Source organism: Homarus americanus, unplaced genomic scaffold (assembly GCF_018991925.1).
Source record: "Homarus americanus isolate GMGI-L3 unplaced genomic scaffold, GMGI_Hamer_2.0 scaffold48354, whole genome shotgun sequence".
Lineage (NCBI taxonomy): Eukaryota > Metazoa > Arthropoda > Malacostraca > Decapoda > Nephropidae > Homarus > Homarus americanus.
The window spans coordinates 6,565,399-6,589,531 of record NW_024723833.1 but is presented as its reverse complement, the minus strand read 5'-3'; the positions used below and the strand labels follow the sequence as shown (position 1 = coordinate 6,589,531).

The following is a 24,133-nucleotide window of genomic DNA, read 5'->3' as shown; positions in this document are numbered from 1 at the left end:
TCCTTCTTTATTCTCATGGTTCACGTTTAGGAGTTATAAGTACTATGAAGGTTCAGTATTGGTACTGTAAGAAATATCTACTGACATTGTGAACGTGAGTGTTGTGATGGGAGTTGGTGGTGGTTGTGGTGGTGGTTGTAGTGGTGGTGGTGGTGGTAGTGGTGGTGGTAGTTGTGGTGGTGATGGTGGTAGTGGTGGTGATGGTTGTAGTGGTGGTGGTGATAGTGGTAGTGGTGTTGATGGTAATGATGGTGGTGATGATAAAGAACGTCTGTGTGTGTGTGTGTGTCTATCAGCCTGTCACATCCTCAAGGTCTTGGTATATATGCACGTAAATACCCTCAAACCCGGGACAACGGTGTGTCTGTAAATGTCATGGCGAGACCAGTTCTTGCTGGCTGGACTTAGGATAAAAACGTAGAAAAAATGTTCAGAAGGACACCTGCATGGGATGACTTAGGCCCCCCCCCCTGCCTCCTCCTTTTTCTTTACCCTTTCCCTCTTTCTCCTAACTCTTACCCCTTCCTTCCTTCCTTCCTTTCTTCTTTCTTTCCTCTTCCTGCCCTCTCTCCTCCTCCTCCCTCCTCCTCCTGCTCCTCCTCCTCCTCCCTCCTCTTCCTTCCTCCTCCTCCTCCTCTTCCTTCCCCTCCTCCTCTTTCTCCTCACCCCCTCCCTCTCCTCTTCATCCCCCCTCCTCCCTTCCTCCTCCTCACCCCTCCCTCTCCTCCTCCTCCTCACCCCCTCCATCTCCTTTAGTTGGCTGTCGTGAGTTGTCAATAGCCCTTCTGTAAAATTCTTCCTCAATACCGGATTTTGGAAGATTCTTGTGTTAAATTCTTTCTCCTTATCAACATATAGATAATGCCGAAAGAGTCGAGGGAATTTTGTTCAAACCTGTACCTTGAGAAGTGAGTGACGTGACGTTATAGAGTTACGAGAGCTTGTGATAATAATACTGTCATGAGAATAATGTTCATAACGATAAAAGTAATAAGGATAATTTAACTAGTAAACTAGAATAATGTTAATTATAATAATGATACCGGTAATAAGGTTAATTAAACAAATAATAATATCATCATCAGTAGCAGTAGTCATAAGAATTAGCATATTGAATTTATACAGTATTTGGCTTACTATATTAACAGCATTGAAATCTCTTTAACTGTACCTGGCTGGTGGGTGAACAGGTAAAAGCTGTTTTTATTTTACTGCCAACGCTATACCTGTGTGTTAATTACAGGTATATATCTGTAACCTAGACATAATTCTCACTTTGGAAACCTGGAATTATAATGAGTAAAATGATATAGTGATTTTTGAAGGTAAACTGATTTAAGTTATTAGGGTCTATGTTCTGTTTGCCTTGATACCTACGCAATTTATACACGCTACAGCAATGTGGATATGTTTGACGGTAGGGTCACTGAGTAAAGGTCAATCTTGTCGAAATTGTGAAGGAGGCCGTGGCAATAATGTTTGGTAAGTCACCCCATGACTGCTCACATTTTCTATGAAAATATGAGGGACTCGTCTCTCCGTTTTCTCTCATGTTGGTCACATAGTTTTAAAGAGCTTCGCTGAGGTCTTTGACTCTGGTAACGCGACAGAAGTAATGCATCGCTTTCTATTACTCGTGTAAGTATGAATTCGGCCAACTGCTTGATGATGTTTATTTAAAAATAGAATCCACCAAGTGTAGGAAAATATGTGCGGTCTGTGCTGAACTAGGAACGTCCGGTGTGAGCGATTGGAGACTTGGCGCACGCGCATTGGTGATTCCCAGGAATTAAATACCATTGATGCTGTTAGCTTGTTATATTGGTTGATAAACATTGTTGGTCGCAGTAACTCGTAATATTTTTCATATTGCGTCTTTGACAATATACAAGTTAATATTTACTTCATAGAGTGTTTTCGAATATACAGTAGATATATTATTTGTGATACAAAGTCGCAATATCATTTTTGGTCCCAAAATATTTGTGCAGATATATAGTTGGTGTGTCTTGGATGAAATAAGTATATGGTGCAGAGGTACAGTGTTAGGTCGGGTACAGTCCCACACCGTTAACAGTACAGTACACTGTTCCAGGTAGCGCTGTCTAAACCGTACCATTGGCGGACGCATGCTTGTAATTCTCTCCATATAATTAGCTATACAATGTATCTTATTAAACCACGGTTAAAACACAAAGAAAACTGAGGATTGCCGATATAATTTCAACAGTGTTAAGTGATTGATGAGAGATAGAGGATATTTAAGGAGGCAGTGTGGCGGTGATGGTGGCGGCGGCGCGTGCGGTACGAGAGTGTGGGTTGCCGCGTGCACCGGCAGCAAGGACGTGTTGGTGTTTGTTATGTGGTGTCAGTGGCCGGCAGAGCAGTGTGTGTGTGTTGGTGTGAACTATGTAATGGTGCAAGTACTGGGGCTTCACCATGACATTATGGGTGTGTGTTGACGATTTAACAACTGCATAGTGAAGTGACACAGGATTTTACTGTTTAATAGTTGGATAAAAGTGTTTTGGCTACGAATGACACGGTATAATTAGCCATATCCTAGTACTTTACATACTCAGTAACAGGCGAGGCACTACACGTAAAGTAAACAAGGAGTAACAGATATTTGTTCACACGTGTCATAGAGAATCTTTAAAGACCTTTAGTGTGTTGAACAAGTGTCATAGCAACAGACTCACCGTTACTCAAAACACCTCTCAAGAATATTACAAAAATTATCACTTACGCTTGAGAAGGCAGACTGTCAGTGCCAAGATGGTCGGTCTGGGAGGTTAACGAAGGCGCTTTATTGTGTCATCCACGGCCTTCCTCTGAGGGCTTCTTGACCCGAGCGTCCCTCCCGCGACCTTTGACCTGGCCTGGGGGAGCCTTGGAGGATGCGCGTGAAAGACGGGAGGGGCGGCGTGGATGGTGTGGGTGGCCAGTCCTCCTCCTCGCCGGGTGGTGTCGTGGGCTCCTCCAAGATGTCCACCCTCGACTATCTGGTGACCAAGATGAGGCGACACGTGAGGGCGCCCTCCGCAGACTCCAGCAGCCCCGCCACTCCCACTATGTGAGTTGTCTGCTGAGTCCCTGTCTGCCGAGTTGTTTTAACCTCAGTTCTACACAACTCTAAGCAGACAACTTTTAGGTCTTGTCCCGTGCATGAGGCATCTGCATAGTAGTCCAATATTTACCGGGTAATACACAACGAGCAGACAATTTGTATGTTTTGTCCCGTTCGTGGGGTGTACAGAGGCGTTAACCACAGTTGGGGTTGTGTCGAGTCTTTTATCAAACCTCTACACAACCAGTAGACAGTTTGCTTTCTTCGGTGAGTGTGCTTCGTCTGCTTCCTCACTGCTTCTCCACAAGGCATAGACAGGATAACCTTATGTTCCCTGGCCCTTTGTAACTTGTCTGCTGATCATCCTGTCTAATGGGCACAGAAAGAGAAGACCTTCCTTTATTACAGGCACGGTCACACATGCCAAATATCGACGGGAAATCAACGATTCCAGCAACTTTATCAGAACAGACGACACCCAGTCTCCTCGGCGACAATTGACGCTCCAACTAGTCAGCGGTTCTCGCCGGTCAGAAGTTGTCGATCCAAGTGCAGCTTTGTTTCGTAGTTTATATATTATAATACTGGAGGACTGACTCAAACGCACGCACGCACACACACACACACACACACACACACACACACACACACACACACACACACACTTATGTTACTTGTATATTATTTGTAAATCGAAACCCATTCCCCAATTATGTAACTGTATATTTTCAGCCTTCTGGCTGCCAAGCTCTTTCAATAAACCGTTAATTATTATTTATTATTATTACACAGAGGAGATGACTCAGGGATAGTGTGTGTGTATGTGTGGGAAGAGAGAGAAGAGTTAAAGATGGAAGGACAAAGAGACGTACAAAGAAGCTGTGATATTCCCACAGTCCTGCCTTGATCTCTCTCACCTTCACGGCCTCTTAGCTCCGTCCCAGAGCCCAGGAGAGAGAGGACAGACACACACACACGAGAGAAACAGTCAGACACGGAAATTTAAGCACAGAGAGAGAGAGAGAGAGAGATCATCCACACATAAGACACACACAGCAGCAACAGGTGGTAGTGGTCCTGGCAGCTGAAGGAGGTGGTGGGCCATAATTAAGCGTTGTAAAACTTGACCAGTGTTGAGGGCGCCGGCCGTTGTCTTCTGCGCCTGCTGCAGGGTGATGTCTCGTCCTCCGCCTCTGCCTCCTCCAGTCACCGCTTAGGAACACCCCCACTGTTTATGAACGTTATATATATATATATATATATATATATATATATATATATATATATATATATATATATATATATATATATATATATATATATATATTATCGGTAATCGTTTTCAGATTATACGCAAATCGGCAATGTTTTCTGCATTTTACATGCACCGGTAATGTTTTGCATTTCCATACGTAACCGGCACGTTTCTGCATTTCATACGCACCGGAATGTTTTCTGTATTTACATGCACCGTGAAATTTTTACTCATATGCACCGGCACTGCTCTTTAGATTTACATGCACCGGCATCGTTTTCTATCGCATACGCAATCGAACGTTTCGCATTTACACGTACCGAACGTTTCGCATTTCATACGTACCGGCATCGTTTCAGATTTACACGCACCCGGGAATGTTTTCGTATTTACATGTACCGGTAATGTTTTCGTATTTACAGGTACCGGGAGTATTTTCGTATTTACATGTTCCGGGAATGTTTTTTGTTTGTATTCACGTGATTTGGAAGATACAGTATTGTGGCTTTGATTTTGAAGGTGAAAATTAATCATCCAAATATACGTTGGATGATTAGGAACTCCGAAGCTGTCACCCACCCGATGATTGGGGGAGGGGGGGGGGGAAGGTTAGGGTTACTTACGTTAGGGTATGTTAGGTTAAAGTAGATTAATAGTTAGGGTAGTTAATCATGAGTACTAATCATATTATACCCTACCTCGGTCCATAGAGTTAGACAGACAGACATGATTACTGAGACAGACAGACAGACATGATTATTGAGACAGACAGACAGACATGATTACTGAGACAGACAGACAGACATGATTACTGAGACAGACAGACAGACATGATTACTGAGACAGACAGACAGACATGATTACTGAGACAGACAGACAGACATGATTACTGAGACAGACAGATATACAGACATGATTACTGCTGAGACAGACAGACAGACATGATTACTGAGACAGACAGACAGACAGCAGACATGATTACTGAGACAGACAGACAGACAGACAGGACATGATTACTGAGGACAGACAGACAGACAGACAGACATGATTACTGAGACAGACATGATTACTGAGACAGACAGACAGCCATGATTACTGAGACAGACAGACAGACAGACATGATTACTGAGACAGACAGACAGACATGATTACTGAGACAGACAGACAGACATGATTACTGAGACAGACAGACAGACATGATTACTGAGACAGACATGATTACTGAGACAGACAGATATACAGGTATAATTTGAGAGAGAAGTTATATGCTTTAAATTCACGGGAATGATTTTATATACGACCAATGAATTCATATAATATTCTGTTCATCTATCTATCTGTCTGTCTGTCTGTCTATCAAACCTTTCATCTTTTTTCCATTTCACAGTATCTCTCTGAACGCTGCGTTGTACAGTACAGTAATTGAACGCCTCCTCCCTCGTGGTGGCGTGTTCATCCTACATCCTGTTGTGTGCACCCATGTACGTGTGGATCTGTGTAGGTATTTTTTTAATCAGTGTGTGTGTGTGTATTCATTTATGTACTTGTATGTGTAATCATGTAGGTATTTGTGTGTGAATGTTATCTTTGTTCTCTTATGAAGTTGCACACAGCCGTTTAGTTGAGTTTGTGTGTACGGACTGAGAGACAGACAGACAGACAGACAGACAGACCATACATCATTATACTGACATTATATCAGACATCAATTAACCTAATTTACCACCCAAGTAGAACAGTACTAACCGTTGATGATATGAACGGTTACCATTGTGTGTGTATATAATTAATGTGAATGTGTATGTATGTAAAAGCTTCGAAAATGTTGAAATGAAGGTGATAGTGTTGTGTGTATGACCCGTGTATGTTTTGACGACAGACCAACATTCACTACACACAAGTCATGAATGTTTGAACAGATGTTTTGACCACAGACCAACATTCACTACACACAAGTCATGAATGTTTTAGCATGTTTTGACGACAGACCAACATTCACTACACTCATCAAGGCATGAATGTTTGAACAGATGTTTTGACGACAGACCAACATCATCACAGCTTCCGGTTTCCACTCACTAATACTAAACATTAGGAAGTAAAAATATATTAAATCGCGTCTGTGTTTATATTTGTGTCCAGTCATCCTCAGCCTTTAGTTTCTCCCTTTTCTCTCTCTCTCTCTCAACCTGCTGCCATCTTTTCCTTCAGTGTCTGTCTGTATGTCTTATTCTTCCTTCTCTACTTCTCTCTTCTTCTCTTTTTCATTTTTATCTCTTTCTCTTATATCTCCTCTTATTTATTACCCCCCTCTCTCTTTCTCACTTTCTTTTCTCCTCTCTCTCACTGTTGTGTAGCAGTATGCAGAGCGACGGTCGAACTTTCACTTTCCACCTGGTTTAAAGTGAGAACCTCGAGGAGAAAACGCAACAGGTAATGGGGAGTCAGCTGAATCCCAGGAGAAAACAGGGAGTGGGGGAAATAATGCTGCTAGGGTTAGAGAGAGGGAAGGGGGGGGGGTGAGATATGGATATGTATCGTAGACAGACAGACAGACAGATAGACAGACCCACAAGTCACCCTAAAAACGTCAGGTATTCTCGATTAAAACTTCGTCATTAGCCTCTACAGTAGTAACTAGAATCTTGTGTTTTAGGTGAGAGATGTCCTGTCGAGTGTTTAGAGTACCGATAACCTAGTGTGTGTGTTACGTTGGTTATGACACGTCTTCTCAAACCGGTCTTAATACTGATAGACACTACTGGTTGGAATAGTTTTTGGTGTGTGTGTGTGTGTGTGTGTGTGTGTGTGTGTGTGTGTGTGAGAAGATTACCAGTTATCAGGGGAGGGAGGAATCTACCTGCTAATATGGTCAAATATGTAAGTGAATGTGTCTTTAACTTTTTGTGTGAATTTTTGCCTGTTATCGTGAAAAATACTTACACCGGCTAATATGGAAGTGAAGGTGTCTAGGTGTCGTTTAGGTTTATCTAGCTATCATTAGGGTGTGTCTGTTTCGTCTGAGTTTGGCTAGTTTTAGTTCAATTTGAGTTAGTTATTGTCGAGTTTGGCTAGTTTTAGTTCAATTTTAGCTAGTTATTGTCGAGTTTGGCTAGTTTTAGTTCAATTTTAGCTAGTTATAGTTAACGTTTGGCTAGTCATCGTCGAGATTGGCTTATTTTTTAATGAGATGTTTCGTACTATGTTCAAAATGCAATTAGCTGTTGTTTCGAGCCGTTGTCTCAAGTTAGGGTGAACGAAAGTAGTGTTCTTTGGTGTAGGAGTACAGTCTACGACGAGGAGTTATGACCACTGGGGTATAACGACCCATACGACCCCTGAGAGAGAGAGTCTATGAAGAGATACGACCACTACAGTATCACGACCTACGACCCCTGAGAGAGAGAGAGAGTATGAAGAGATACGACCACTACAGTATCACGACCTACGACCCCTGAGAGAGAAAGAGTCTATGAAGAGATACGACCACTACAGTATCACGACCTACGACCCCTGAGATAGAAAGATAGATAGATGAATTCTGCTTCGTCATAAATTATAGTGGAGGAACGACAACAAGAAGAACTACTACTACTACGAGAATAATACCAACGAACGAACGAGAGAAAGAGATAAGAATTTGACATATCCTTTCATTTCATTGTAAATTTCTCCCCACTTAGTCATGATAACTGGTATTTAGATTTCTAACTTTCACTCACACGCAACTGACTGTATATTACGCCTCTAAGCCGTTTTTTTTGTTACGCTTTTTATTACTTTTTAATACAACTTTCATTACTTTTTATTTAGAAAGTATAGAAAGGTGTATATTTTCAGTGTGATTATATGCGGAAGTTATCTCTGTTAGGTACGTGTGGAAGTTGAGGATGTGTGTGTGTGTGTGTGTGTTTCTACTCGTCTTAATCCACTGCTTTTCGGTTTCTAAACGTGGCTTTATTTTACACTATCTCATATTTTCCACTTTATTGTCTGTCAGGTTTCTAACTTTCTATGCCTTATACATCGGTGGCAGATAGATAGATAGATAGATAGATAGATAGATAGATGAATAGATAGATAGGTAGATCATGCCAGGGAAAATATATTGAAACACCTGAGTTTTCTTAATGTTAAATATTTTGGCAATGTTTTTCTCAACTCGATTCGGATTATTATTTTTTATCACCTCATCCCTCCCTCCCCCCCCCTCTCCTCCTCCCCACCCCAAAAACAAGTAAAATAAAAGCCGCTTGTCATTCTCGGAACCTTTAGTCGGCTTTTTTTTTTCTCAAATTTTTTTCTGCATATGTCGACCTTGGCTTTTGACAGTGTGACAAAAAATATTAATATACTGTATGAGTTGATACACACGCACACACGCGCACGTCTGTCTGGGTGGTACAAATGCAGACGCGCTCAGGTGGGAAGTGTAAAAAATCCTCTTGTGTTCAGAATACCAAGACACGTGTACTACTTGTGATGGTGTGTCGTGTACGTGGTGACCTGTCTTGCTTCCTCCCCCCTCCTCTCTCTTTTCTTTCTTTCTTTGTCACAAGTCGAACACCCACAGATCACATTTTCTTTCTTTCTTTAGCTACCAGCATTGTCTATATGTAGTTATTTACTACCACTATCACCGTCGCTACCACTATTTATCACTTTCTCTATATAACCACTAACTACCACTACTATCTACGTAGCCATCAATACTATCAACGTTACTACCACAATCACCACCCCCCCCCCACCATCATCATCATCATATCCACCGCAACAACCAATTCTTCATCTTTCTTTCCTCTCTCTCACCCCATCTTCTTCCTCCTCTCTTCACCTCATTACCTTTTTTCCTCTTCTCCTCCTCTTCTCCACCCCATCTTCTTCCTCCTCTTCTCCACCTCATCTTCTTCCTCCTTCCCCACCCCATCTTCTTCCTCCTCTTCTCCCACCTCCTTAGTCTACGTCCCGCATTGGATCCTCATCTTACCCTACTTCTCTATCTCCCCCTATTAGAACCCTACCTTTCCCTCCCAATCGTCCCCCTCCTCCCCTCCCACCCCCCTCCTCCTTCCTCCCCATCCACCCTCCTCCCTCTCCCCATCCACCCCCTCCTCCTCCTCTCCCATCCATCCTCCCTCCCCACCCATCCCCTCCTCCCATCCATCCTCCTTCCCTCCCACCATCCTCCTCCTCCCATCCATCCCCCTCCTCCCTCCTCCTCCTTTCTCTCTCCATCCACCCCCCTCCCTTCTCACACTATACCCTAGGAAGGTGAAGTGAGGTTCCCAAGGGCCATGACTTTCACCACTACTCGTCGTGTTCTGGGAGTCAACACCGAGTCACCGAATCATTTTGTAAAATTCTTTCACTGTTTCCTGTGACTTGAGGAAAGTTGACCCTTTTGTGATGTGTGTGTGTGTGTACGTGAGAGTTGGGGGGGGGGTGAGGGTGTGCGTGCTTGTTGGAGTGGAATATGTGCGTGTTTGGCTCGGTGAGTGGTGTGTGTGTGTGTGTGTGTTAGTCAGTAGGGAGCATGTGTGTGTGTATAGATGTGAGTATGTATATATGTATGTATGAATATTATAAGTAATATATGACACTTTACGAAATAGTTTACAAAATAAACTATAAAATTTCACTCAAATTAAGAACGAGATTGTTATCGATTCACAACTAGGCGAAATATGGTTACCCTGGGGGCGTTAACCAGTGACACCCTGGGTAAGAGGTAAGCGATATATCTACTCGACCACCGCTCAAATTTATTCTCACATTAGTAGGAATTAAAAAAGATAGTATTTACTTAAGGTAGAGTCTCTGTTTATTTTGGTTGACATATTCGATCTATATTCGTGTTGTTGTTTAAGTGAGCTGTGAGAAACATTACTTATATGGCGGAAAAATAACTTGGGGGTTTATAGGGAATTCGAAACTCTTAATTTTGATAAGTTAGGATCGAAATTCTCAAAACTTTCGTACTTTTTATTTACTCCGTTTAGATGGGGAATGAGAGCGCATCTAATTAATCCACGATGAGAGTAACGTTAGAGAGTTAATGGACTAAATGATTGGAAAAATTACCTACACTGAGTCTACCATGAGAAGATGATGTTCTTTTATCCCAAGTGTACGGGAGAAAATAAACACGAACGAAGCTTTACAAATCATTAAATAGTGAGGGTGAAACTTTACAGACGAGGGCTGAGGATTCGAACCCCCGTGTTGTTGAACTGAGAACAAAATTACGAACGACTACGAATCCTTAATTAGTGGGGGAGGGGGGGGACTTACGACTGTGTGTTGAGGATTCGGAAGACCCCCTTTGTTGTTGTTACCTGGTCGTGGGAACATGATGTGTACAGTATAGTCCCCCTGAGAACATCAACAGACTGTGTACACCGTCCACCTAACTTGGCTCCGGCCTCGAAGTTATGACTGATTTACTGTAGTGCGTGAGGGGGGGGTATTATGGTCAGTCAGGACGGTGTGACGACGACGTTGTATATATCAGTTAAGCAATCACGGGGCACAGTCTAGTCAGGTCGCACAGTCAAGTCATGAGGTACAGTCATGTTGCAGAGTCAGGCCATGTCGCACACTCAGGTCATTTAGCACAGTCAAGTCATGTAGCAGTTTAGTCATGAGCTACAGTCAAGTCAGGTCGCACAGTCACGTCATGGGGTACAGTAATGTCGCAGTTCAGGTCGCACAGTCAAGTCATGTCACACAGTCAGGTCATGAGGAATAAAACTCGGTCTGTTAAGAGGCAGGTAGATGCGTGTACACTCGGCCAGTTAAGAGGAATAGGTTAAAGTGTGTGTGTGTCGGGTTACGGTATTATGTTCACCGGTAATGTCAGTGTTATTGTAAATGTTATGTGGATGTCGTATAGGTCAAGCGAGTTATTTAGAATGTGTGTTAACCAGGTAGTGGAATGTGTGTATTGACTTGAATGTTGTGGATTGAATGTGAATGTTTTAAATTTGATACATGAATGTTTTAAATGTGACACGTGAATGTTTTAAATTAAAAACCGGTAGTGTGAGTGGTAGCGCTAGGCAGGTGTGAATAAAGCTCAAGTAGGGTGGTGGTGGTGGTGGTGGTAGGAACTGATGACATTTCTAGTTCACAGTTATTTTCCAGACGACCTAAGAATACTTGATTCTGTTAGGCTGAGGGAACTGGGTTTTCTCTCCTACCTACCTGTCTACCTTACTTACTTACCCACTCGCCCACCTACCTACCTACCTACCTGGCCTCTCGCTTCCTTCACTAGGTTGGTTATGGCTCACAGCGGCACACCTGGGACCGGTTTGTTGTCTGTGCTGCCCTCTGTCTCACCTACACTCGGCTACTCTGACGTACTGAACATCTTTGACCCACAAGAAGAGGAGCTGAGGTACAGATGGTTATGGTAGTCTGACTTTAGCTGAGGATGATAACAATGATAATGATGATGATAACAATAGTAATAATGATAGTGATTATGATAATACTGTACTAATATTATTGATCTACTACGACTACTACAACTACGACTGATAGTAATAATAGTGTTGATGGATAATTCGGTATGACATAATTTCATATAATAATAATAGTAGTATCAGATAATTCAGTATGGCTTAATTTCATTTCCTGTAAGCCTTCGCCATTACAAATAAATACTTAGATATCTTAAGCCTACAAAAAATATATATAATTCTACCAGTACTCGACGACTGAAGTATATAAGAAAAAAAAGGTAATTGCACAATGAACTAGTTACATGTACCGTAATCCTGGAGGGGGGGCAGTCACAGCAAAATACTGTTCCAACACCATCCCCCTGATCTGTTCCTCCCCCTGCCCCCTTACACCCCTGAACTGTACCTCCCTGCCCCCTTTATACCCCCCTGAACTGTTCCTCCCGCCCCCTTATACCCCTGAACTGTACCTCGCCCCTTACACCCCCCTGAACTGTACCTCCCTGCCCCCTTATACCCCCCCCGAACTGTACCGCCTCCTTACACCCCTGAACTGTACCGCCCCTTACACCCCGAACTGTACCGCCTCCCCTCTACACCCCCTGAACTGTAACCTAGACCTCCTTGTACCCCTTAACTGTACCACTACCCCCTTACACACCCTTAACCCTTACACCACCTAAACTAGTTCCTTGTCTGTCATATAAACACACACACTGATAACATTGACCTCTGATTGATTAATATGGTTATGAAACAAACAAGAGCCAATCACCTTGTTTTGATTTGGAACTCTTATTGGTTAGCTCGAGCCAATCAGACGACGGCTTTCTGATAGGGAGAATGGACACCCACGAGTCGACCCGCTTCTCTTAACAGTACTGCGGGTGTCAGAGGGCCCGCTCTCACCCTCCCTGCAGGTGATCAATTTTCACCCTTTTACCGGAGACGATAAAAGACACCACTCACCTGCCTCGATACTCAATATGGCCGCCAAAATGGTATCAATGTGGCCGCCAAAATGGTATCAATATGGCGGCTAAAATGGTGTCAATATGGCGGCTAAAATGGTGTCAATATGGCGGCTAAAATGGTGTCAACATGGCTGCAAGAATTGTATCAATGTGGGGAACAAAACGGTGTCTGTCTGTCACGCATTAAAACAGGTGGAGGAGAAAAGGAATGTAAGGCATAAGAAATTGAGAGAGACGGACAGTCTGTCGGCCCGATAATCCCCAGGTGGTCACCGAAGGGGACACTCCCCAGGTAGTGCCCCATAAAGCTACTTCCCAACAGGCCTGTGCCTATATAGTTCACATCATCACTACACAGTTTATAGCATCTTGACACATAATCACTCTACTTCACATCACGGGAAGGAGAGACTGTTTCGCAGGTCTCGCCAACTGAGGGTCAGTGATCTGGACCCACCCTCACTCTTCCCTCTCCCTTCCACAACCCTCTCCTCTCTCCTTCCTAACCCTCCCATTCCATCACCCTACTCCCCCCCCTCTCCTCCTCTCTCTCCCCCGTCTCTCCTCCGTCACCCTCCTCCCTCATCCCCCAGTTCCCTTAGACACCCCTCCTTTTGGTCACACCCCCCCTCCTCCTCCCCTTTTCCTTCTTCTCCCTTCCCCCACCCTCCTATCTCCCTGAGTGAATATTAACCCCTTCCCACCTACACCTAATACCTCTCCTTTTACTTCCTTCTCGCTTCTTTTCTTGTCCTTGCCTTCTTCCATCCAACCCTTACTCTTTTTTCTCCCTTCCCCCTCCTCCTCCCTCCCCTCCTCCCCCTCCCGACCCCCTCCCTCCTCCCTCCTCCTCCTCCCTCCCCCATGGTGAGTGAAGTACAGTACAGCCAACACCTCCGCCAACACTTACAAGGAGATAATCGTGGTAACAGTGTGACGTGGTGTAGTGGGTTCAGTGCTCCTGGTAGACGAGGTTTTACTGGTGCGGGTAGGTAGATAGATGGGTGGGTAGGTAAGTAGACGGATAGATAGAAAAGTAGATGGGTGGATGGATGGATGGATAGATGTATGTATATATAAAATTCTCCACCCCAGCTTAAGTCACCTAAAGTTTAACCACCCTAACGCTATTAGGGGGATGTGGTACAAGTTAGCATTAGGGGTGGCTAATCTTCAGGTAAAATAAGCTGAGGTGGGGATTCTTCAGGTAATCCTATATTAAATTTGGGATTTACATTTAATCATAATAAGAGTCAAAAGATGTAAATTATGAAATATTATTGAATTTCAGGTACATTATTTTATTAATTGTACAGTATTACAAGGATCAATGTATAATTTTACTTCATGGTATTCGGTAAAATTCAGTAAAAAAAATAAAAACTGACTACAGATATTGACACGGGTGAATGTAAAGGTGTTTTTAGATAATTTCCAGGTTAGTACAGACACGTATGGGGTCAAAGGTTCATAGATGAAGGGGGTGACGTGTGTGTGTGTAGGTCACACTGGTGCATCATAAAGCACACGGTATGGACAGTTCACACGGTCAGGTTAGGCAAAACTCTTACCTGTACAAATACTCGTCTGTGTTTTGTGCCATTATTCATTTTTTTATACTTTGTCATCAACAATATTCACGATAATGTCAAACCTAACCTAACCTTGACTGTTAATGACATATATTAATGGCAATTGTAAGTTTGTTTCCTTAATCATCAATAGTTGTCTTACTGTTGAATTGTCATATATGTTATACTGTATTGAGTTAGGTTTGGTAAGGTTATTGTTGATTAGGATAATTTAGGTTAGATTAGGATAAGTAATGTCGTGGTTAAATTAGGTTAAGTTAAGTCAGGTTAGATTAGGTTGAGTTAGGTCAGGTTAGATTAGGTTAAGTTAGGTCAGGTTAAGTTAGGTCAGGTTAAGTTAGGTCAGGTTAGGTTAGGTGCCATGCTTTATTATGTCTTCACTGTTTTCATCCCCAAGAGACCGACAATACCTCACCCCGTTGTCTTGCCCTACAGCCAGAGTGACGGTCACACGGTTCACTATTGAAAGAGTCATCGTGGAGGTCAGAGGTTATACCTTTCCCACCTGGGGGTCACCTGCCTCAACCTGTGATTTGTCGGGTCATTATTTTCTTCCTGGTCTCGTGTGTGTGTGTGTGTGTGTGTGTGTGTGTGTGTGTGTGTTACTACCACCATTACCGTCTAATACCATCGCCAACCATTACTTCTATTACCATTACCGCTACTACTACTATCACCATCACCACCATAACTGCTACTAAGACCACAACAATTACTACCACTACCACCACTATACTTACGTCTACTTCAACTAATCCTGTCAATTGGTGGTTTACAGTGTCATTTACCACTTATCAGTACTGTTTAATTTGCCTCATTAGTAATCCAAAGGTATTTAGTGGGCCCTTCAACGTGTACCACTGACAGTCCTTGAGTGAGTGTGAGGTGGTCATGGTGATTACTATAGAAAGTTATGGAACACACACACACACACATACACACACACACACACGCACACACACACACACACGCGCACACACACACACACGACCTGTTGGTATTTGGTGTACCTGCCTTCAAGTGATGTTTGTAGACGCCACACCCAGCCAACACCGCTATGTTGTAAAGGACAAGGAAATTATCAGGTATTATTGAAGCACCAAGTAGAAGAACGGGATAATAATATTTAATGTAAGATAGAGGAATTATCTCGGTATTAATCACAACAAAATACATCGTACATACAAACTTACTATAGTACCGTATGTATATTTTGAATAATGAACATGTATGTATAAGATGAATAAGATTCCAATATGACGACTATTACTATCAGAAATTCTTTAACAAACATCTAAGTCTTTAAATCACATCTAAACGCCTCAAATATATAATCCGACCCCATTACCCAAATCCAAGTAAACTTTTTTTGTTTTTGCTTCGTCTTGGGAGGTGAAATTTACATAGAGGTTCAATGTCAGAGAGTCATTTGTGGTTATGTAAATTATGAAGCTATTATGTCGATGGTTATTGTAGTATTTAGCAACACACATAGATGGGTCAGGTGTCTAGTGTCAGGAGGAGGGAATATAAAAGTATGCTAAGTTACTCGGTCTATTATTATGCACTGGACGGACGCACGCTCGCTGTTAATTGCTCCCTGGCTTAACTACGGGAATATGAACGGAAGCCAAACCATGGTAAAGTACGAGGCTTAACCACGGTCAACTACGGTCAATTGAGGGTCCTTTGTGGAGGGAGTGGTTATGTACGAGGCTTAACCACGGTCAACTTCGGTCAATTGAGGGTCCTTGGTGGAGGGAGTGGTTAAATACGAGGTCAATTGAGGGTCTTTGGTGGAGGGAGTGGTTATGTACGAGGCTTAACCACGGTCAACTTCGGTCAATTGAGGGTCCTTGGTGGAGGGAGTGGTTAAATACGAGGTCAATTGAGGGTCTTTGGTGGAGGTGGTAAGTGTGAATAGGTTGAAAGTTACTAAAATATAGGTGTGTGTGTGTGTGTGTGTGGAAGAAACTTAAAATTGTAAAAGAAATTATGTGAAATATTTTGGATTAAGAAGCATTAGGTCCTACCATAAGCCCCGTGTACCACTACCATAATAGGAGGTACATTACCATAACCACTACCATGAGTCCCCCCTCCCCTGTACCACCACTATCATTATGGCAGGGGTGGAGTTGACCAGCGTCACCCACAACACAACAAACAATTAACTCCTTCACCATAACACCATTAGTAACTAGTCACCAGATGTTACACGGGCGGCTGAGCCTTAGCCTCTTAGGTACCGTAACGTGCGCCTCACAATTGGGTTATTTCTCCGTCTGTCCATATATCTTGAGGGTGTATGTATGTATATTTGTGTGTATGTATGTATATGTATGTATGTATGTATGTATATATGTATGTCACAGGAAACCGTAACATTGGCGTAATTATTGTTTTTTTCCAGTCTGTTCTTGCTACATACACACACACACTGGAGATCACGAGGACCTATTTAGCGTCTGGTGGTGATCAAGGACCACCACCTGACGAAGACACTCACTCACAATGGTATTAATATATACAGTATACCTTTGAGGATCCATATAATATATCGTAGCTTGAGTTGATGTTTCCTGGGAGGGGGGGGGAGGGTGTCACAAGTACAGTTAGGAGGAAATTATGCCTTGCGGATCTTGCTCTTGGCGAATTGTGATGGAGGTGTGGTGATGGGGGAGGCGTGATGATGGAGGAAGTGTGGTGATGGAGGAAGTGTGGTGATGGGGGAAGGCAGTGGAGGGATACGGGGGACCTTGGTTCACACCGTCTATCACCTGTTGAATTAAAGTGACAGGTGCATATCAGTTCCGTCAAGCTGAAAGGGGGGGGGGGCTATACCATGCCACGCCCTACCCTCCCTGCATCTGTCTGTCTGTGTCTGGCTGCGTAGTTTGAGACTCTCACCTCTGTGTTGTTCCGTGAGGCCATTAGTTACGTTCTGTTCTCACATCACCAAGAATCATTTGAGCATCCATCTTTGTCGTGTCTTGGTCTCTGTTCAGTACGTTCTCACATCACCAGTTACGGGATATTTCAAGATACGATTTTTTCTTTGAGTGAGGAAACCATCTTTGCGTCTTAGGTAGGTGTGGGTGGGTGGTGTGGGTGGGTAGGTGAGAATTTTTATCTTTGTGGTTGTGTTGGGGTGAGTCAGTTTAGTGTGGTTTGGCCTGCAGTCAAGAGGAAATTTAGAATACTTTTTTTTTTAAGAAAATAGTGCGGTGGTGGTTGTGTGTGGCGTAGTTATGATGTAGGAATATTCTACTTTCGTATGTGTGGGTGTGGGTGGGTGGGTGTATATATTATTATTATTATTATTTTACTTATTATTATCATTGTTATTACTATTATTTTTATCAGTCATCATCATCATCATCAAAGGTCAGCCAGCTCTGCACAATATGTTACACTCAGCTAAGGAAACAACAGGTGTAGGTCATGCACCATCAAAAAACAGTAAACAGTTCTCACAGTTTACCGTTTCTGTTGTTAATTGATAAACTAAAGTCTTTGTTCTCTTCAGTGTAACATTGTGGAGAACTGGCTGACCCTTGATGATGATAATAAAAATAATAACAAGTAAAATAATAATACAAATAATAATAATGAAAAAAATAATAATTATAATGACAATAATACACACGGCGGTGGTGAAGGCTGTGGCAGGTGTTACACTTCAGTTGGTCGGGGAGAGACGAGGTCCACTTAAGCATATAGTGATCTAATTAACACAGGTAGCGCCTTACTGGGAAGATATACAGTACACTTTACACTCATCGTACACTCTGGCTTAGGGAATAAGGTCAAGCTACTATTAAACTGAGCTAGTTTAGAATTAGGTTATTCTCCGTCAGTGAGGGAGTGAGTGATTGAGTCATGTTTTGAAATCGTTATTTTTATATAGGTCATCAGCTGGTATATACTTGAGGTAAATACAGTATAAATTATCTTTGTGTAAATACGGGTTGTTAAGGGCTGAAATAAGATGAAAATAAGCTAAAAGATAAGAAAAATAAATTAATGTAGTGGATCTTTTTATTCTGTCATCCCCGTCTAATAAACAGGAAGAGACAGATGTTATATAATTTTGTAGTGATGACGGTGGTGTCTCTTCCCGTCTGATGTTATCTTGATTGATTAGCTTAGGTAATGTCTCACCCCCCCCACCCTACCGAATAAGGCGTTATCTGGGTGAGCAAAATACATAAACGTTAAATTATCAAGACAAGTGACCTTAAGGAATGACGTTGGAATTGTAACTTTATAAGAGAGAAGAAAGAATGAATGAAAAAAAGTAAAGAAACAATAACAAAGGAAATTAAGCAGAATCTCTCTCACGGGGGTGAGATGGGAGGATGGAGTTGGGACGGGGTGAGGGAGGAGACACTAATAACACCCGGTTCTACTCTGGCTGGCTGGGTCGCTCCGTGGGAAAGGTGAGACAAGGAGAGCTCTTACACACACACACACACACACACACACACATACATTTACTCGAGACTTTTTAAACACACACAGGCAGGTGGTAGTTCCGCCGCGTCACCACACACACACACACATATATAATTGAGGAAGTAGCGACACTCCTGTTGTATCCTCGCTTCCCAGAATACACTGTACTAAACGATACTGTACCGAGTCCCGGAATTCGAAGTGTTGAACGGGAACGAGAGAATTGGGTTCGAGAAGGAGAGGCAATGAATGAGAACAGACAGTGAGTTAAGGTTCTGTTATGTGAAGCAGTGAATGAGATAGTTAAGGTTCTGGTATGTGAAGCAGTGAATGAGATAGTTAAGGTTCTGGTATGTGAAGCAGTGAATGAGATAGTTAAGGTTCTGGTATGTGAAGCAGTGAATGAGATAGTCAAGGTTCTGGTATGTGAAGCAGTGAATGAGATAGTTAAGGTTCTGGTATGTGAAGCAGTGAATGAGATAGTCAAGGTTCTGGTATGTGAAGCAGTGAATGAGATAGTTAAGGTTCTGGTATGTGAAGCAGTGAATGAGATAGTTAAGGTTCTGGTATGTGAAGCAGTGAATGAGATAGTCAAGGTTCTGGTATGTGAAGCAGTGAATGAGATAGTCAAGGTTCTGGTATGTGAAGCAGTGAATGAGATAGTTAAGGTTCTGGTATGTGAAGCAGTGAATGAGATAGTCAAGGTTCTGGTATGTGAAGCAGTGAATGAGATAGTTAAGGTTCTGGTATGTGAAGCAGTGAATGAGATAGTTAAGGTTCTGGTATGTGAAGCAGTGAATGAGATAGTCAAAGTTCTGGTATGTGAAGCAGTGAATGAGATAGTTAAGGTTCTGGTATGTGAAGCAGTGAATGAGATAGTCAAGGTTCTGGTATGTAGCTGTATGAAGCAGTGAATGAGATAGTTAAGGTTCTGGTATGTGAAGCAGTGAATGAGATAGTCAAAGTCTGGTATGTGAAGCAGTGAATGAGATAGTTAAGGTTCTGTATGTGAAGCAGTGAATGAGATAGTTGAAGGTTCATGTGAAGCAGTGAATGAGATAGTTAAGGTTCTGGTATGTGTGAAGCAGTGAATGAGATAGTTAAGGTTCTGGTATGTGAAGCAGTGAATGAGATAGTTAAGGTTCTGGTATGTGAAGCAGTGAATGAGATAGTTAAGGTTCTGGTATGTGAAGCAGTGAATGAGATAGTTAAGGTTCTGGTATGTGAAGCAGTGAATGAGATAGTTAAGGTTCTGGTATGTGAAGCAGTGAATGAGATAGTTAAGGTTCTGGTATGTGAAGCAGTGAATGAGATAGTTAAGGTTCTGGTATGTGAAGCAGTGAATGAGATAGTTAAGGTTCTGGTATGTGAAGCAGTGAATGAGATAGTCAAGGTTCTGGTATGTGAAGCAGTGAATGAGATAGTTAAGGTTCTGGTATGTGAAGCAGTGAATGAGATAGTTAAGGTTCTGGTATGTGAAGCAGTGAATGAGATAGTTAAGGTTCTGGTATGTGAAGCAGTGAATGAGATAGTTAAGGTTCTGGTATGTGAAGCAGTGAATGAGATAGTTAAGGTTCTGGTATGTAAGCAGTGAATGAGATAGTTAAGGTTCTGGTATGTGAAGCAGTGAATGAGATAGTTAAGGTTCTGTTGTGTGAAGCAGTGAATGAGATAGTTAAGGTTCTGTTGTGAAGCAGTGAATGAGATAGTTAAGGTTCTGGTATGTGAAGCAGTGAATGAGATAGTTAAGGTTCTGTTATGTGAAGCAGCAGATGAGAGATAGTTAAGGTTCTGGCATGTGAAGCAGTGAATGAGATAGTTAAGGTTCTGGTATGTGAAGCAGTGAATGAGATAGTTAAGGTTCTGTTGTGTGAAGCAGTGAATGAGATAGTTAAGGTTCTGGTATGTGAAGCAGTGAATGAGATAGTTAAGGTTCTGTTGTGTGAAGCAGTGAATGAGATAGTTAAGGTTCTGTTGTGTGAAGCAGTGAATGAGATAGTTAAGGTTCTGGTATGTGAAGCAGTGAATGAGATAGTTAAGGTTCTGTTGTGTGAAGCAGTGAATGAGATAGTTAAGGTTCTGGTATGTGAAGCAGTGAATGAGATAGTTAAGGTTCTGGTATGTGAAGCAGTGAATGAGATAGTTAAGGTTCTGGTATGTGAAGCAGTGAATGAGATAGTTAAGGTTCTGGTATGTGAAGCAGTGAATGAGATAGTTAAGGTTCTGTTATGTGAAGCAGTGAATGAGATAGTTAAGGTTCTGGTATGTGAAGCAGTGAATGAGATAGTTAAGGTTCTGGTATGTGAAGCAGTGAATGAGATAGTCAAGGTTCTGTTATGTGAAGCAGTGAATGAGATAGTTAAGGTTCTGGTATGTGAAGCAGTGAATGAGATAGTTAAGGTTCTGGTATGTGAAGCAGTGAATGAGATAGTTAAGGTTCTGTTGTGTGAAGCAGTGAATGAGATAGTTAAGGTTCTGGTATGTGAAGCAGTGAATGAGATAGTTAAGGTTCTGTTGTGTGAAGCAGTGAATGAGATAGTCAAGGTTCTGGTATGTGAAGCAGTGAATTAGTCTGTATGTGACCGCAAGATGTAGTCGAAACACAACATTGAGCTGGATGGTGTGTGGTCCGTCCGCCTTTTGACTGGTGACTGTTGCCTGCATAACACACACACACACACACACATACACACACACACACCAACAAAAAACACACGTGTCTCTTTTTTTTCCTCAAACAGTGAAGAATGACCCATTGTATTCAGGCACTCACCCAATACCTGACACAGTGATCAAGAATGTCTTCGTAATTGCTGTTTTTTTCTTAATATGTCATGAAGTAAAAGTATTGTTGCGAGGTGTATGTTTGTATATTAGTATTGTTTGAGTGTGTATTAAGTACTGATTGTGAGTATAACTGATGGTTTAATATTGTTTTAAAGTTTGATTCTTTCGCGCGTGTGTGTGTGTGTGTGTGTGTGAACTGAATGCTAATAATCCGGTTAGACTTTGGAGTGTTAGTGTAACCGAACTTTAAGCCTTAAACTGTACAAGAACTGGGCGTCAGGACCTTCAGGAACATTTATATATAAGACGTGAGACATGATACTTGGTGTGTGTGTGTGTGTGTGTGCGTGCGTGCGTGCGTGCGTGTGTGTGTGTGTGTGTGTGTGTGTGTGACGAAGGATGACTGGCCTCTCATCTGTCACTAGTCTGCGTTACACACACGCACTCTCTCAAGGTTCCGTTCGTTATGTAAAAACCCCCCCTCCCTCCCCTCTAACCCCTCCTTCCCCTTAACCCCCTCTTCTCCCCCCTTACCCCCTCCTTCCCATTAACCCATCCTCCCCATTACCCCCTCCTCCCTATAACTCCCCTCCTCCCCATTCACCCCCTCCTCCTCCAAACCCCCTCTTACCTAACCTCCTCCTCCAAAACCCACCCACTCACTCTGCTGGATCTAATGCCCTCGAGGCCACCTGAAGATACTGTACAGTAGTATGTATCTACCTTGTCACCTACGCACAGTGACTTAAGAATTTAGTGTCGCAGGTAAGATGGGTGTTGTCGTGCTGGGCCGTGTTAGAGAAAGACAATTTATGACAGAATTGACGTGAAGTGGAGGTGTTGCTCGCTGTCTTAGGATCAATGAGGACAAAACAGAGAGAGAGAGAGAGAGAGAGAGATTGTATCAACACGTAATCTTTTATTTACCCAAATAAAAGACGGGAAAACAAAAGGTAGTGATTCTCAAAGTTTCGTGGAGTCTTTTTTGTAAATTTTGTTTTTACTTTTTTTTTTACTCCCGACTTGAGGTGAAGTAAGTTTTATTTGTGTGTATATGTGTGTTTTTTACGTCGACTTTGATAGATCGTTTCAAGATGGTGTTTAGTGTGTGTGTGTGTGTGTGGGCTACGGGAGGAATATTTCACGTGTGAGATATTTGAGGAGCGAGAGGCAGAGAGACGTGAAGACAACAATACGAATCGGTGTTTAAAAAAAAAATGTCTTGATAACTGCACACAAGGAGGGGAAAAAATAGGGACAAAACCATGTGTAGTTTCCGCCCTCCTTGTTCCACCTGACACACCCAGGGCGGAGTCCTCTTTAAACCTGCCTACCACCCATCACTCCACCTCTACCTCCACACTTATTCACTCGCCTCCACCCATCCTTACTTACCTACTCGCCTCCATCCACCCTTACCTACTCGCCTCCATCCACCCTTACCTACTCGCCTCCATCCACCCTTACCTACTCGCCTTCAGTCACTCGCCTCCAACCACCTTCTCACTCCCAAGAAATATCCCCTTCTAGTTACGTATATATAACCTTACTTTACCTGCTGATGTAACAACCAATTATGTCACCTGTGTTACCTGGTGCCTAAGAAATTCCTCCTTTAGTATTGCTACTTCTCACTGTTACCTGTGGTGTTGCTTTAATTCACACACCCACGTAACAATCTCACACGTAAGAAAGTGCTCATTATACGTCACCTCTGTTACTTATGTGGTGTTACTTGAGAAAATAACGCCACTCACCTACGAAGGCTTTACTCTCTGGTCACGCTTATATTCATTCAGTGTTACTTGTATATTTAGACTGGTAAGATTATGGTGTGGACGTGAAGACTTGGCCATGATTGTGGGCGTGTGGATGTGAGTGAGGGGGGGGGGGAGGTGTAGTGGTGGGTGTAGTTGATAATGATGACTGAGTGATGATGGCGATGAGTCATTATGATTATGGTGATGAATCATTAATTACTTTTATTACGAATACTTTGATCAATATATGTGTAATTAAATGATGATGTTTATTTTATTAATTGATGTTTATATTTTATTGCAATATTTTACCAGTGAATTTATGGGTATATGTTTTGTTTATTACAGGTAAGTGTGAGGTGTAGAGCCAGGAGCAGACAGCCAGGTGAAGGGAAGGTAGAAATTGAATGTTTGGTTGTTGGCTAATGGTCTACATACATACATACATACATACATACATACATACATACATACATATCGTCTCGGGTATTATCCCAGTAGTTGGACTTCAGCTATTTACGGTGGGTTAAAATTTTACTAACTTAAAAACCTAACATACATACATACATACATACATACATACATACATACATAATATAGATAACATTGAAATGGAAAGAAGGTGTATCTAATTATCTACCTGTGTGTAAATATCCCAGGTGAGGTTTAAGAGGAGAGGTGATTGGTGGTGGGTGAGGAGTAGAGGGTGAATACAAACACCTGAAGTCTGACAGGTGAGTACTGGGTAACCATATTAAGGTGTTTTGT

At 42.4% G+C, this 24,133-nt stretch overlaps 1 protein-coding gene across 3 annotated transcripts in view; it reads left to right on the top strand.

Annotated features, from left to right (window-relative positions):
* Positions 1 to 24,133, top strand: part of LOC121863817 — a 104,253-nt gene that overhangs the window by 46,462 nt on the left and 33,658 nt on the right. The window contains exon 1 of one of the 3 annotated variants that reach the window (XM_042362675.1): positions 2,373 to 3,076. The exons of the other annotated variants lie outside the window; for them this stretch is intronic. Coding sequence (XP_042218609.1) covers positions 2,901 to 3,076 — 176 coding nt within the window. The 5' untranslated portion in view covers positions 2,373 to 2,900. Of the gene's footprint in view, positions 1 to 2,372; positions 3,077 to 24,133 lie in introns of those variants that run through there. 3 annotated transcript variants of the gene reach the window in all.